Source organism: Protopterus annectens, chromosome 3.part0 (genome assembly GCF_019279795.1).
Source record: "Protopterus annectens isolate FY-2018-M chromosome 3.part0, PAN1.0, whole genome shotgun sequence".
In the NCBI taxonomy this organism is placed as follows: Eukaryota; Metazoa; Chordata; order Ceratodontiformes; family Protopteridae; genus Protopterus; species Protopterus annectens.
Window position 1 is genome coordinate 43973957 of NC_056731.1, and position 14780 is coordinate 43988736.

General features: G+C 38.5%; 1 protein-coding gene across 2 annotated transcripts in view; it reads left to right on the top strand.

Annotated features, from left to right (window-relative positions):
• The window catches only part of DNAJC1 (DnaJ heat shock protein family (Hsp40) member C1), a 2872711-nt gene that overhangs the window by 2168098 nt on the left and 689833 nt on the right, over positions 1-14780 (top strand). The window contains exon 9 of one of the 2 annotated variants that reach the window (XM_044064570.1): positions 120-239. The exons of the other annotated variant lie outside the window; for it this stretch is intronic. Within the exon in view, the coding sequence (XP_043920505.1) occupies positions 120-239 (120 nt within the window). The remainder of the gene's footprint in view (positions 1-119; positions 240-14780) is intronic. 2 annotated transcript variants of the gene reach the window in all.

Consider the following 14780-nt stretch of genomic DNA (forward strand, 5'->3'; position numbering starts at 1 on the left):
GGTTAAAGACTACATGATATGATTAATTGTTATATTAGACATGTCTTTTGCTTTGATGTTTTGACAGATTGAAATTCTTTCATGTTCTCAGTATGATGAATGTTTTAATGTTGTTGCAGGCACCTGAATGGACAGAAGAGGACCTCAGTCAGTTGACAAGAAGTATGGTTAAGTTCCCAGGGGGGACCCCAGGTCGATGGGAAAAGATTGCTCACGAATTGGGTCGATCAGTGGCAGATGTGAGTTCACTAAGATTTGCATTGTATATCGAATAGCAAAAGAGAACAAGACAGGCAGTGTAAAAGGCAGATGTAGATGGGGTTCGACAGTGTCTTTGAGAAAGGCTGCAATCCTTTTAGGACCTGGAAGTGAACCATTAACTACCTAAGCAAGAAGCAGATGTGAGGAGTCCCCAGATCCACAGTTAGCAGCTGTAACTGATCAGCTGTACACAGGATTCTGCTGTTTGCTAGTTGGAGCTTCTGTAACTTGATCACAAGAAAACAATGGCATGCTTTCAGAAAGCTTGCAAGGGAGATTGCAGAGAACCTCTTGTGAGCTGTGAAAGATCACTACAAACATTAGTCTGTCACAGAGTTTAAGTTTACAGCCTTATTTTAGCATTTTACTTGATTAAATACACTTACATATGGATCACCCTTATCTGTTTGGACAGATGGCTTCCATTAATTAAAGTGAACATGTTAAAAAGTTCATGATTGCATTTTACATAGCTGCACATAAAGTTTTAACTAATTGACTTGATGTAATGTGTTTATTCTCTTTATTTTCAAAAGTATAAAATTTCTGCAGAGGAAATTTTGAACATTTGCAAAATACAATGCAAATGCATTTATTTTGTTTTTTGAAAAGTAGAACTATAACAGTTCTTATTATGTAAAATACCTGCAAACTGCTAATGATTTTTTAGACGCAAGTAAGATAGCTGGGAAATGTTTGAACACATAGATGTGAAAAAAAAAGTTTATTTCCACCTTACTGGTTGTACTTAGACTTCAGTTGAACTGCCTTGAAAGTTGCAGACTTTTCCCTGCAGCTTGGGTGCTACTGACCCTAGCGCAAATAAGCCATTTGAACTTCTAGATGCCAGTGTGAAGTTAACACCTGTAGTCTAGCTTATTTGGGTAGTCACAACACAAGCACTGATTGCTCATTAGGGTTCACAGAAGCTTTGAACAAAACTGAGGCCTAGCCACATGATTCCAGCTGTGAAAGGGTAATCTGGTACACTGTCCATTTTTTCAGAAGTGGAAGCACACTGTTTGCTTCAGCTGCCACACATAGTACTGTCTCCTCCCCTTTCCTCAGTACATTAGCCTTACCTAATTTCCATTCCTGTCAGGGGCCATCACCATTTCCCGCTTGTAGGTCTGTCCCTTGTTGTAGACCTTTTATTTGGTCCTTTAATCCCTCCCCCACTTTTCTATACTGTAGATGTGCTTGTGCCTAATGGAGTACAAATGTGATACGGCATACCCTTTCCTCTTGGTGCTGAGGGCTGTAACAGTATTTTCCTAGTGCCCCATTCAGATTACGGTATCCCCAAATGTATGGATAGATGCACATCACAGTCAAATGATTACTGATGTTTTTTTGTCAGACATTTGCATTTTAGGCATGTTGAAAGTGCAGTATGATTTGGTAAATAATTGTACCCACTGTAGCTCCTCAGGTACTGGGCACTTCATTTTAAAATACTGTCAGGTGCTTGTTGGAAAGCCAGACTTAGGCTGTATGAATTTTAGCACTAATTTCAGACTTTCTAGGAATGTATTTCACTTTATAATTTGGTTATTATTTCATTTATTTATTTATTATTTCATTTATTTATTTTTCATTTCAATGCCTATCAACAAACCCTGCTGAAACTTAACTATATCTAACATCAATAGTTTACTTTAACATGGATAAATGTTCATCTTAGTTTTGTACTTGTTTTACTCTTAATAAAATGCATCTGCTGTCATATTAAAGGCTGTGTATTTAGCAGCTTCAGCATGTGAAAACAATGTAGCTTTGCTTTACCTTTATTTTGGCAAAGCCAAGCCGAGGATTCTGCTTCAGAAGATTGGATTCTTTCTACTTTATTTGCTAAAGGTTACTTTTGATTCCATTTCTTTAAGAAGTACTTGCATTTCATATTTTATGTTGCACAGGCTAATTGCATGCTACAATTAGCTATTCGTCTGTTCTTCACACATTATTCATTGTTAAAAGTGTGAAGCTTGCTTATTTAAAAGGTGCACATTTAGGTGAACAGCTGTTACTGCAATCAAAGTGCAGTTTAGTAAATCTTTGGTGTATATGCATTCATTGTTAATGTTGACGAAGCAAAACTGTTTTATATTTGTATTCATGACTTAACCCTTGCTCTGTCATAGACTGATATTTCAGTGCAGTGCGTAGAATTCTTGTACAGTTAAAAAGATAAAAAAGAATACTCAGTCATTTTGGCCTTCTCCTGTATGGAATTAATTTGTTTTGCTTCTATTAAGTATTGGCTTACTAAAAAAAAAAAAAAAAAAACACTGATTTATTCTAATCAGAGTTCCTGTTTACTGACCTGGTTACCTGGGTTGAAGCTCTCCCTCTGACGAATCACATCTGCTCTGTGACCCATTTTCTATGGCAAATTTGTAGCTCCAGGCATAGTTCCTGTTCTTGTCCTCAGTTACTTGTAGGATGCTGTGCGAGTGACTTGCATGTGACCTGCTTTTTTTTTCCTGCAAGAAGGAGAAGTTTCAGATTTCAAGCCATCTTGGCACTGTGACAAAGAGTACTGCCTCTGTCTTGTGTTGTTTGGGACCAAAAGTCCAACACTCCTACTAAATTAATTCTCCTGTGTATATGCAGGAAAACCTTTAGGAGCATTTGTAGTTTTTGCCACTTTTGTTAAGGCTAAACATACATTTAACAAAAGCCAGTTATGGAAACTGCCCTTTATTTTGCTTTGATTTAGTAATGAAGTGAGTTCTGTGCCTCAGTTTTGTTCTTAGCAGCAGATTGCATCTTTCATTAAAGTAAATTGTTAGCAATCTAAATGTTGTGTGTGGTGTGGATCATGACGTGAGGACAAGAAAAGGGAGCCTTCCTGTGATTATTGACAGCAGATTTAGTAAATTAAAAGGCATGGAAGATCTCAGGTTTCATGTTTGCAAGGTAATATCATTCAGATGAATGAATGAATGAATGACTGCAAATCAAGTCTGCGTCCCTCTGTGGTCACTAATCCTTTGTATGCAGGTCCTGATAGACTTATGGGAGATTTGATGTCTAAATGGAGAAGAGGCTCAAGCAAGCAACAAAACAGCAGCCAGGTGGGTAGGTAGAACAGACTGGCCTAATTAGAGTGGTGCCTGTGAGTTTGAGGTAACTGGAGTACTGGATCAGAAAATATGCTCTCCCCTGTGACTCTGGAAAACAAGTGACATGCTTCACCAGCCGTTAATTGTGCGAGCTGGGCCTATTTTTGTAATTTGTTTTTGCTTCTCACATGTCAAAAATATAAGTTCACTAGCATTACTTTAAGTTTGTTGTCTACTAACTACATCTGAACTAATTGTTATAGCAGGGGTCAGACTGGAGGCAGACTATTAATGTTGTTAGAGTTCAGAAGTTGTTGCCATTAATTTGAATCCATTGATAGCTACTTACCTCTTATGTGACCTAGACCAGGCCAATAAATTCCTGTTTTCTTAACATGTCTTTTCTTTTTTAATTTCTTTGCTCACTGAAAATGACTTTAAAGGTGTACTATTCTCTTTGCTCAGTGACTTGTATGAAAAATTATAACATGCTGCAGGAAATTAAATTATTTTTTTTTTAAACTGAGCAGCTATACATGCTTATGAGCAGGGCTGCTTCTACATTCAATAGAGTTTTACTTAAATGGTAGTCTTAGTCAGGCTTTCACAGTATCAGGGGAACAGTTCCAGACTGAAAATACTGTCTGTCAGAGAGAAATTACTTGGATTTTGCTTGTACATGGCAGTGCTTTTTGTATAGCAGTATGATCTGTACCTCAGAGCTCAAAGGCTCAAGCCTGACTTCCAGTCCTGGTTTGCATATTCTTGTTGTTTCTGCTTGGATTTCTGGGTACTCCAGTTTCTTCACAGTTTCCAAATGCAGTAAATTGTCTATATGTGTATATATATATATATATATATATATATATATATATATATATACACATATACATATACATACACACACACACACACACACACACACACACACACACACACACACACACACACACACACACACACACTTCACACATGCATACATACATATTTTATACACAATTGCCCTCAAGGCCCAAATCATGGCTGTAAAGAGTCTGTGGACCAGACTACTTTATCCCATTAAAAAGGATAAATTAGGTAATGTCACTATAAGTTAACACTTATTAATACAGTGGAGATGTCATGGGATTTAGGATTCAAACCTGACTTCCTGTTAAGTTTGCATGTTCTCCCTGTGTCTGCCCGTATTTTCTGTGGGTACTTCATTCTCTTCCCACCTTCAAAATACATTCCAAGTAAATAGGCTACAGTAAATTATTTTAATCCATACATACCCCCCCCCCCCCCCCGGGTCCAAATCATGGCTGAAAAGGGTCCATGGATCAGCCCACTTGCTCTGTTAAAATGATATATTAACTATAAATTAACTTGTACCAGTTTAGTGAAAGTGTTGTGCTATATGTTCCATTACAGTAGTGTGTGTTGTGTGTCATGGAATTTACCTGCTTTTACTCAAATTAATTTATATAAAACATTGAAAGATATGGCAAATATTACTAAATTGTAGATTGGTCTTGTTAAAGGAAAGGTAAAAAATGTGTCTGAAAGAACTTTCATCTGTCTCTTAGTCATTGAGTAAGTTCTGCTTTGCCATTTTTTTTTAATTTAATTTCAAATCCTTTGATCAAAGGCAGTTGTAAAGGGGCTGCAATCAGATATTCAAAAAGGTTTTACAGTCAGTAGCATATGGCTCAGTATTTCACAGGACACCTATAAGACAGTAACTTGGTAGCTGGTAGGGTGGAATGTTAAAATAACTTGGGTCTTGGTCTGTATTACAAGCACACTGGAGAAAGCAAAACAAGAACTGCCTGACGTGTTGTAGTGTGGAAGAAATGATAAATAAGCAACAGTGTAGCATTATAAAAAAGAAACTGGTTAGCACAAAAAATAATGCCAAGGGAAGAAGATCCAAAACAGGATTCAAACTTAGTATTCAACCACGATAGTTTATTAAGCCCTTTCGGTCCTGAACATGGGACTTCATGAAGTCTCATGCTCAGGGACAAAAGCGCTTATTAAACTATTGTGGTTGAATACTAAGTGTGGAAGAAATGATCAGAGCAGAGGAAATTCAGATTCTCTAGTACTGCATGTAGTTCATTTTGAAATTTTGTGGCAGGCTGTTTAATTCATTTTTGCAAAATGATTGAAGTGGGATAAATTAAGGATGGTACTTTTTATGAAGCAATACTGGTATGTGTCATAAGACCACTGATGGACTGTTTCCTGCTAGGGAGGTGAAGAATGAATGAGGGAGTGAATGAGTGCAGAGGAAAAGCAGACATGGCAGTGTCTTTTAATTCATTGCTGTGCTGTGTCATAGCAGAAGTGTCATCTATGCATGTGGATCATTATCTAAAGAAAACCACAAAATAACAAGGCTTTGCTGATGGCAAGGGGGGAAATTTGACTCTGGAATTTAAATCATAATTTTCTGAGCCATAATTTTCTGAGCCATAGTTACTTTTTCCGTTAAGATTGTTAAAGTGGCATTAATCAGAACCAGTCTTACCATTTCCACTTGTACTGTTCTTTGCCCAAATAGTTGTTGTGTATTTATTTATTGCTTTAACACACAAGGCCAAAATGTGTGTTAAAAATGACAGTGTGCTGTCAAGTGTAATCCCAGAATTTTTAAAGAATTTCAGATGTCGGAGAGGCAGGTGCAAGAGCAGTGTTAACTAGATGCAGGGTGTATGGCTTTTGTTTCTTGTGCCAAAAGCATGCCTCTTTGTGTTTGTAACTAGCAGATCAGTAGTGAGCCATTTATGGATGGCACTGGAATCTGACAGAAATCGCATCCTCTGTTTCTGTAGCTTTTTCCCTGGACAGATTGACAGCACCCCCTGCAGAGATTGCAGCTACTTGGTTTATAAAATGGGTGAAGTGGAGGGGGAGTAGTGCTGCTGACCATTCAAGAACACCCACCATGACTTGTGTCCTGAGAGAAAGCATACAGCATAGCATTTAACACTTTGGTTTCTATCAGCCAGACAGATTTCCATTTGAGAGGCTAATATTCAGAAAACCTCAGATTAATTTATTTCTGACATGGGAGGAACATGATCCAGCTAGTCAGAAACTTTCACTAGGTTTGCAAAAATGGACTTGTCCAGTTAAGTTCATCCTATTACACCATAGAATGAGTCAGTGAATTATATTACTGTATGCAATATGTTAAAACTTTCTTACAGAAGTGATTCATATATCCAACCTGAACAGTTGCGACTATTTCTGAGGTTTGAGAAAGAGGGGGTAACATACATATTAAGTATCCACTGAACTGCAAGCTTTTGCTGCCTCATTAATATTAAGGTATTCTGAGCCTCTTTCCTCATCTTTTGATACAGCTGCAGTGAGCAGAGACAAAGCTGCAAATTATTTTCTAGGGGTATGCTGCCTCCCTCAATGTGAAGCTCGACAGGTTTTTAATGGCCTTTTCCTGGCTGAGCTATCATTTCTTTTAGATGTGTATGCATTTACAGGCCAGCTACATTATAAAAGTTCCTCTGTCATTTTGTACATCAGGACTTTAGTACTAATTGATAGATAACTGAAGTCTGTGTTACCTGTGCTGAAATGTTTTGTACTGACACTCGGGTGTAGAGGCAAACACTGTTGGTAGTTTTGCTGTACCATTTCACATTAGTTTGTTTTTTTAAGCGATTGATGAGATTCTTAAAAGGTCCAAGGAACAAAGCCCTTGCTTTAGCTATATTAACATGTGTCTGTGGTCTACAGAGCCTTCAGTTTTGAGATAGGAACTGTCTGTCTGAGCATAACCAGTAACCACCAAGTTATGTCTTCATGAAACGGATGTCAACAAATTTCCTCTGCTGTTGAGGTGAATCTTGCCATTCGTTTCGACAGCATATAATTACTTGGTTAAGATAGGAAAGACTGTATCATAATTCTTGTTAGTGAACAGAGCTGTACCATCTCCATAAACTACCAGTTAGAGAGAGAAGTTGTAGGAGAGCCAAGTGTTTTACAGATTTGAAAGCTGTAGTGAACAGTGTTTCCACACAAGGTTTTGTAATAAGCCAGCTCAGTTGGTATAGAGAGATAAAGTCCTGGCTGTGACCCAAGTTTGGTTAGGGGTTCAGGTATTGGCCGGAGGTGGGGGAAAGAATGGTGGCACTGCGCCTACTTGTCTTTCTGAAGTGGGATGGATAATGTACAAATGGTGGGGACAAGCTATGTATCTTAGTCCTGGTAGAGACTGAGGCTAGGAGCTGATTGCTAGGTTGACTAGAGTGGATGAGATTGAGGATATGTGTACCCCTAGACCCTGGGTGGGGCTGCCCCCTAGAAATGTTGCCTTTATTGCTCATCTCAGCCTGCAAATGTTATTTCAGTATATAGACTGTAGGGCCTATCCTGCAGTAATTCCAAGCTACCTTCCTAGCAGCTATGATGGACCTCTGGCCAGCCCACTTCTCTGCTCCTCTCTCTTGACCTCGCTCATTTTTTTCGACTCTGAGTCAGGGGTCAGGCATACAGAGCTAGGCGTATAAACCTACAAAAAAAATCTTTGTAGTACTGCAAGCTGGAGACAGACAAAAAAAAAATCAAACTATAGAACTGTGAGATATTTTACAACTTTGAAAACTGTAACAAACTTTGTGCTGCCTCAAAACAGGAGGCAGAAGCTAAGTGTACCTGATTCACATGCACACGCGCACACACACACACACACACACACACACACACACACACACACACACACACACACACACACACACACACACAAATAAATGTTCCTTTTCCAAGAATGCCCCAAGCAGGCAATTTTAGTGGAAGGGGTAAATCTGACTAGTAAATTAATGTTACTTCCGCGGTGGTGGTAGCGTTGTCGACTCACAGTAAGACACTGACCGGTTCGACTCTCAGCTAGAGCGTCTTCTGCGTGGAGACATGCGTTAATGGGCGTACCTTCATTGAAGGTTGTGCGTTAGGGCTGGCAACTCAGCACGCAAAAATCAACTGCCAATCATTAGCGGACCGGAGTTCCGCTGTGGCGACCCCTAACCGGGAAAAGCCGAAAGACACAACAACAACAACAACTATATGCTTGACAAGTTCCATTTTTCCCCAGATGCATAACTTTTTAATTTTCATTAAACAGGATTACATAAATTCATGTGTGTGTGTGTGTGTGTGTGTGTGTGTGTGTGTGTGTGTGTATCTATCTATATATATATATATATATATATATATATATATATATATTCCCCCCCCCCCCCCCCCCCCAGACTGAACTGTTGCATCTTTAGCATGGTGATATTTTCTTCGGATTTTTTTACTTCTTCCGTAGCTTGTTTTCTGTATAAATACCAAAAACACTTCTACCTCCATTTTCCTGTCTACATCACCTTTTGTTTTTGATTTATTTCCTTTTTTGTTTTATGCTGTGTTATCAGTGCATCAGAGTCAACCCCTGTCTGAACTTTGTTTCAGCATTCCTGAGCTTTACAGCCACTGTTGTCTATTTCCCAAGTGTAGATGGCTATATAATGTCAGTCCTCTGCTTGAGGCAGGTAACATCTCCTACTTACATTTCTGAAGTGCTCATTGCTTGCATTCCCCATGCATTGTCTTGCCTCTGTATTTATTTGTTTTGACAAGGTAGGTGAATTGGACTGCAAAGGCCCTTTTCAACCACAGACTTTTTAAAGAATTCAGAAGTAAAATAAGTGATAGAGTTGCAGCATATTAATAAGGTTCACAGACCATAGATGAAGAAGACATTACAAAATAATTGTGAAAAAGCACTGTCAGTATAGTCAGTCACAAAGATCACAGGGTGAGTTACACCTAAGGCAAATGCATTGAATAAATAGATTAAGCATCAGATTACAGACAATAAAGAGTTATGTACAGGTTAAGCAAATATACTTCTAATTGCTCAAGTCATGTTCATAATTAAAAGGATTGGATTACACCCCATTATGTTTGTGTAGAATCAGCAATTACACTTTAAACAGCCTTTAACTTGGCATATTTTGTACCACTCCTAATAAGAGAGCATCTAAATCAAGTTTCATATTTCTGAAACAATTCATATAGCTTGTTTTGGCTAAGTAAGCTAGGACAACACCACAAATAATAGGGCTGAAATCTAGGCTGCTCAGTGATCAGAAACAGACTGTTGCTGTGGCATGAAGTTTTCAGAAGCAATAAGGTAGTTACATGACATGTAGCTGTTTTATAAATAATAATGTACAGGGGACTCCCTCTTTAACTGGCTATCAAATTTCTGCAGCAGCCCTACCAAAAGAGAAGAACAACACTTCCACCTACTCTGGGCTAAATAATGACAGACAATTGAGTTTTAGACTTCATATTCATTAGAAAAAATGCATACTTACACACATCCTGTTATTCTCGTTGATTTATAACCTATAAATATTATTTTGTTTTCTTTTTCTGATTACCCAGCCATTCGTTTATCCAGCCTAAGGTCTGGTCCCACTCTCAGCGAGACCGAATAAGAGGAGTCTACTGTAAATTGTTCAGCTGAGGAACAGGAAAAGCTGCAGTTGGAATGATTTTATATGTGTGGTGATAAGGGAAGGATATTTTTGTGGGTATACGGTTGTGGGTGTGAGTCTTCTAATGTAAGAGTCAAGGTGAGTAAAGCATTGATAAGTAAATTGTGATACTGAGAAGGAAAGACAATAATGGTTGTTTGGGGCACTGGAGACGAATGGCATCAGTCAGCATTTGTTAGAAGGAAAAATGATAGTTTGTGTAGGTTATTTTGAAGGTAAGAATAAAATGTGATGTATCTTAATATTCTTTTGTTGTCCTCAAGACTGCCAGCCACCTATTCCTCTTCAAGACAGTGTCTATTTGTTCCCCATCACCAGAACAAAAGTCACTCTTGACATGGCGATCATTTAGACAGCCATGAGGGATTTTCTGTTTATAGCTCTCAACCCTCTCCTGGTGACTGACGTGTACGATCACACCTGCAAGAACCTGCTTTACTTTCCCTTGTGGGCACACTTGTTCCTGTGGCTGGTTCCTAAAGGTAACCGCAGAAATGAAGCTTCCGAGAGTCAAGTATACATCCCTACCATAGACTGCATACAGTGCAAATCTCCCCAGTAGGTGCCAGCATTGCAGCATATCAGACTACCTCCATCTGTACTGTGGTGGTATCTGTTCACTGACACCTTCCCTTTTTAGATTCTCTAGTGCCTGGGTCACTAGTTGGTCCCAAGTCACAGTCTCGGCAGGATAGATATATGAGATACTCAAGTTTGATCCTTGGCTCTAACAGTAGACATAGAAACTGTTTTATGCTTTTTCAGTTTGTATGTGTATGTATTGTTTCCTAGTGACTGAAAATTGTTTCCCCTTTTTCTGGAATCCTTGTAGTTTTTTCCATATGCTATAAGTCCACTAACATTTCCATGTATGTTCCTGTCGATATTTCATACATTGTTGTTTTCCAGGAAAATGAATTGCATCACCTATGTAAAGTTCTAACATTTATTCCTTATCTCCAGTCTGTTCTAGTTTGTTCTGATTTGGAAGACAGCTGTTAAAATGCCAATAAAGTGTCTGTTCAATGAGAAACTACTACATACTTACACATAATTTTGTCACTAGCATTCTAGTAATATGTCTGTAATACGTGTTAAGGTAGCAATTATAAAAAAAGAACTTATTTGTTTCTGCCTGCTGTCCATAATGGTAACATATCCCTCACTTCCTCTCATAAACGTAGAAAGTAGCTAGACTCTCAGGATGTGTTTGCCTGCATTTTTCTGAAGGATATGAAGTCTGAAACTAAAATGGCTGTCGTCATTTAGTGACTTCAGTCCTTGGTGATTTGTCCGAAAATCAAATGTTATATGAGGAGAAGACCAAACATATGAGGCAAAAATCTAGACATTTGAGAGGCATGGCAAGGTGAGTATAAGCATAAAGGACTGTGTTGCACTGTCTTTGTGATACCGCTCTGTGTTTTATGGTTTTGAAAGCCAGGAAAACACTTGATACTTTTTTCTGTAACTAGTGGTACATGGAGCAGATAAATATCCGTGCTGTACAAAGAATATGATTGGGTTTCCGATCATAACCTTTAATTATATGTTCTTGACATGGATGTCAAGATTCACCTTTCTCCTCCAAAAGAACTCTCTAGATCTCAAACTATTATATGTATGAATATCTTTTTGTTGATGAAGCTTTATATAGCTACAAATTGGTTAGAACCAGATAAGACATCATGGGATAATTTTAAACTTGTGGCGATAAGGTATATATTAGCACATAAATTACTCTTGAAGCAAAATAACAAAAATATTAATAACCCAAAAATCTGGGAACAGGTTTTTAATATTATACTAGCATAATACTGTTATTATGAATGTATTAAGTATTGGTTATATATTTGGAGGGAATATTGTATTTGAACTGTGTATTATCTGTATTGACTCAAATTATTTCTATGGTCTTTCTTTTTCTTGGAATAATGTCAATTTTCATATGGAAGCATTTTATGTAGATATTGTATATATTTTTGATGGTAGTAGTAGTGAACTATGTGTTTGATTTCTGTTGTGTATGGAAAATATTTAACAATAAAAATTTATTATTGAAAAAAAAAAAAAAGATTCACCTTTCTGGCTTTTCTTGGTATCAATGTCTCAAACACATAATAAGTTATGGTCAACAACCCAATCATAATCTTCTATATCATTTGCATTTAAAGTAGACCAGTATGAATGGGATAATTCTAGATCCTTTCCAGGTTCTAGGATTATTCTAGTAATAATCTGTGGCAAAGCAGGTTATAATACCTTTAATATAATTTTGTAAATAATGTAAATGTCTTACAAATCACTGATATCAAAATGTTAAATTTCTTTTTATGACTTTGCCTAAAAGCCTTATGAGCCACAGGTTGTCCATATGTCTTTAATCTACTTATTCTTCCCTTTGTACTGCATCATCCTTTATTAAATGTATTTTGTCAGTAAAATATATATATGTCATTGTTCTGGGAATGGCATAACTTGGTAATGGAGTATCCGTCTGCAGATTAATCCAGGTTAATGAAGTACCATTTAAAAGTTCTTTTTGGGGGAAAAAAAAAACAGTAAATACATCATTGGTTTTCCTTCTACTCTGTTCCCCATTACTTGTGTTTAGTTTTTTTTAACTGTTGTTTTGAACAAACTTAGTCATCTAAGTTTTTCTTTTAGCTTTAGGATCTGTAAATTGTTTCATACGTCTCTTATTTGCTACACATGTATGCCTGACTAAGGAGTATTTCTACATTAAGTAACTTTTGAGGTTTACTTTTCTGATGGCTCCAGCTTGGTGCTTTTCAGATCGTTCATGCTTGGGAGCGTGCATGCCTCCAGCTAATGTATGTCATAATGTCACACACAGGACAAGGAGGGCTCGCTCCACCACTGTGCTCCTCATTTCTTTTCTGCATCTTGGATAGGTCACATCCTGAGCCTGACTTATGTCGTAAGACAGTTGTTGCATTCAGTATTGCAGTGTACAAAACGTTAATGTGTTCATGTAGTCGACCGATTACCAGCCAGGACTTGCACCTGCACTGACTTTATTATATGGAAAAGGAGCACAATGTGAAGCAGCATCACAGCTGCCAATGTGTCACCTGGCCACCTACAGGAAATGTAGAGGGAGGATCGGTGCCTGCATCAATGTTAGAAAGATGGCAGTTGTTGGAAGTGCCCACTGCAGATGCTGGCAAGGTGTTCGATCTTGTGATCTTGGAAAATGATGGGAGAAGGTCTGGGATCTGGAGAAGAGAACCTCAGCTAATTTGTCCTTCTTCAAAGACTGCCCATGAGGAGGACTTACATTTTTCAGGAGTTAAGACCTCCCCCTCAACTAACAAGAAAATTACTGTGCACCTGTTGTCACATGATGAGAGGAGCAGGGGCATTTAATCTTAGCAACTGTTCTGCCTCCCCTGGCTGTGTATAGCAAGTGTAATCTAATCTGCAGCAAGATGAATTGAGAAGTTTACTCACCACTACAGATAGTGTTAGCAGACAGTGACTCAATCAAAATGACACCTGTGGAGACCATTAAATAGTTTAATTTCCAAACTGTGCAGATCTTAATCCAAAAACTCATTCCAAATAGTTCAAATAATGATACTTTGACACACTCCAGCAACAGACGTGGCTGCAATGGAGTCTAACACACAACTGAAGAAAATGGGGGAGAAGGGTGGGGTTAACTAACAGAGCTAGGCTACAGGAAAACAGCTAGGACAAAATACAAAAAAAAACTATTTCATAGCTGCACAACAAATACACAAGCATGTGTAACATGACACTCCCCACCTGAAATCTTTAGCTTTCACCAAACAACAATAACAATAAACATTAAGTCCATGATATATTTGGAACCTCTTTATTCTCTGGAACCTGAAAAACAAGAGGGAGGGGAGAACAAGAGGATAAATGCAAGCATCATAATGAATTCTTACTGTTGCCGACACCTCTGGAGACCAGGCAAGCAGGAACAGGAACAGATGAAAGTTTAGGTAGCAGAATTTGAAGATGCGTTTTCATGCTTGGAGAGAATTAACACCAGATCAGTGACAGGTCTGAAGAAAAGCCACGCTGAACCATCCTTAATTACCTTCACCTCAACCTTCCGAACCTTTTCGTCATCACTTGGCATAGTTTGTGCAATGAGTCCCATGGGCCAGTGGTTATGATGAGCATCTTTGTCTTTAAGAAGAACCACATCACCAACTCTTAAATTCAGCTTATTGACTTGCTATTTATAGGTTCATAGGTTCATACTAGGCTATCTGCCCTAGGGCATTTATAAGCCTAGCCAGAGTGTGTTTGGCTTTCACCACCCATTTTAAATTAATTTTGCTATGCCCTTTTTCGAGGTTAGTATACTGTGCCTCTGTCTAACAGTGACACAGAAGTGATACCCGAGGTAAACCTACGATCTCCCATCCACTCATCAAGATTCCTCTTGAAGAGAGTCAGTGAGGGACCCTGCCTAACCTGGACTGGGATTTTATTCCAGAGTGAAGGGAGCCTCTGGGTTATGAATCTGTCCCTCCAGCATGTCCTATTTATTTCAGTGCTGAGGTTCAAGTCTCTCGAGCGTGTAGCTCAATGGGATTTTGATTTTCTGAGGTGCAGCATGTCCATTAATTCCGGGTTGGACATGGCTTTATACGTCAGGCACAGATCGCCTCTGAGCAGGAGGTATGCCACTGAGTAGAGCTGGAGTTTCTTTAACCGGGCAGCATATGGCATCTGTCTGAGCCCTTTGATCCTCCTGGTGAGGTACTTTTGGGGTCTTTCCAGTTGCTGCAGGTGTCTGGTAAGGTACATCCCAAAAGGGGCATTGTACTCAATTATGGACCTGATGAGGGATGAGTAAAGAGGCACGATGACCTCCCCTGATCTAGATGTGAAT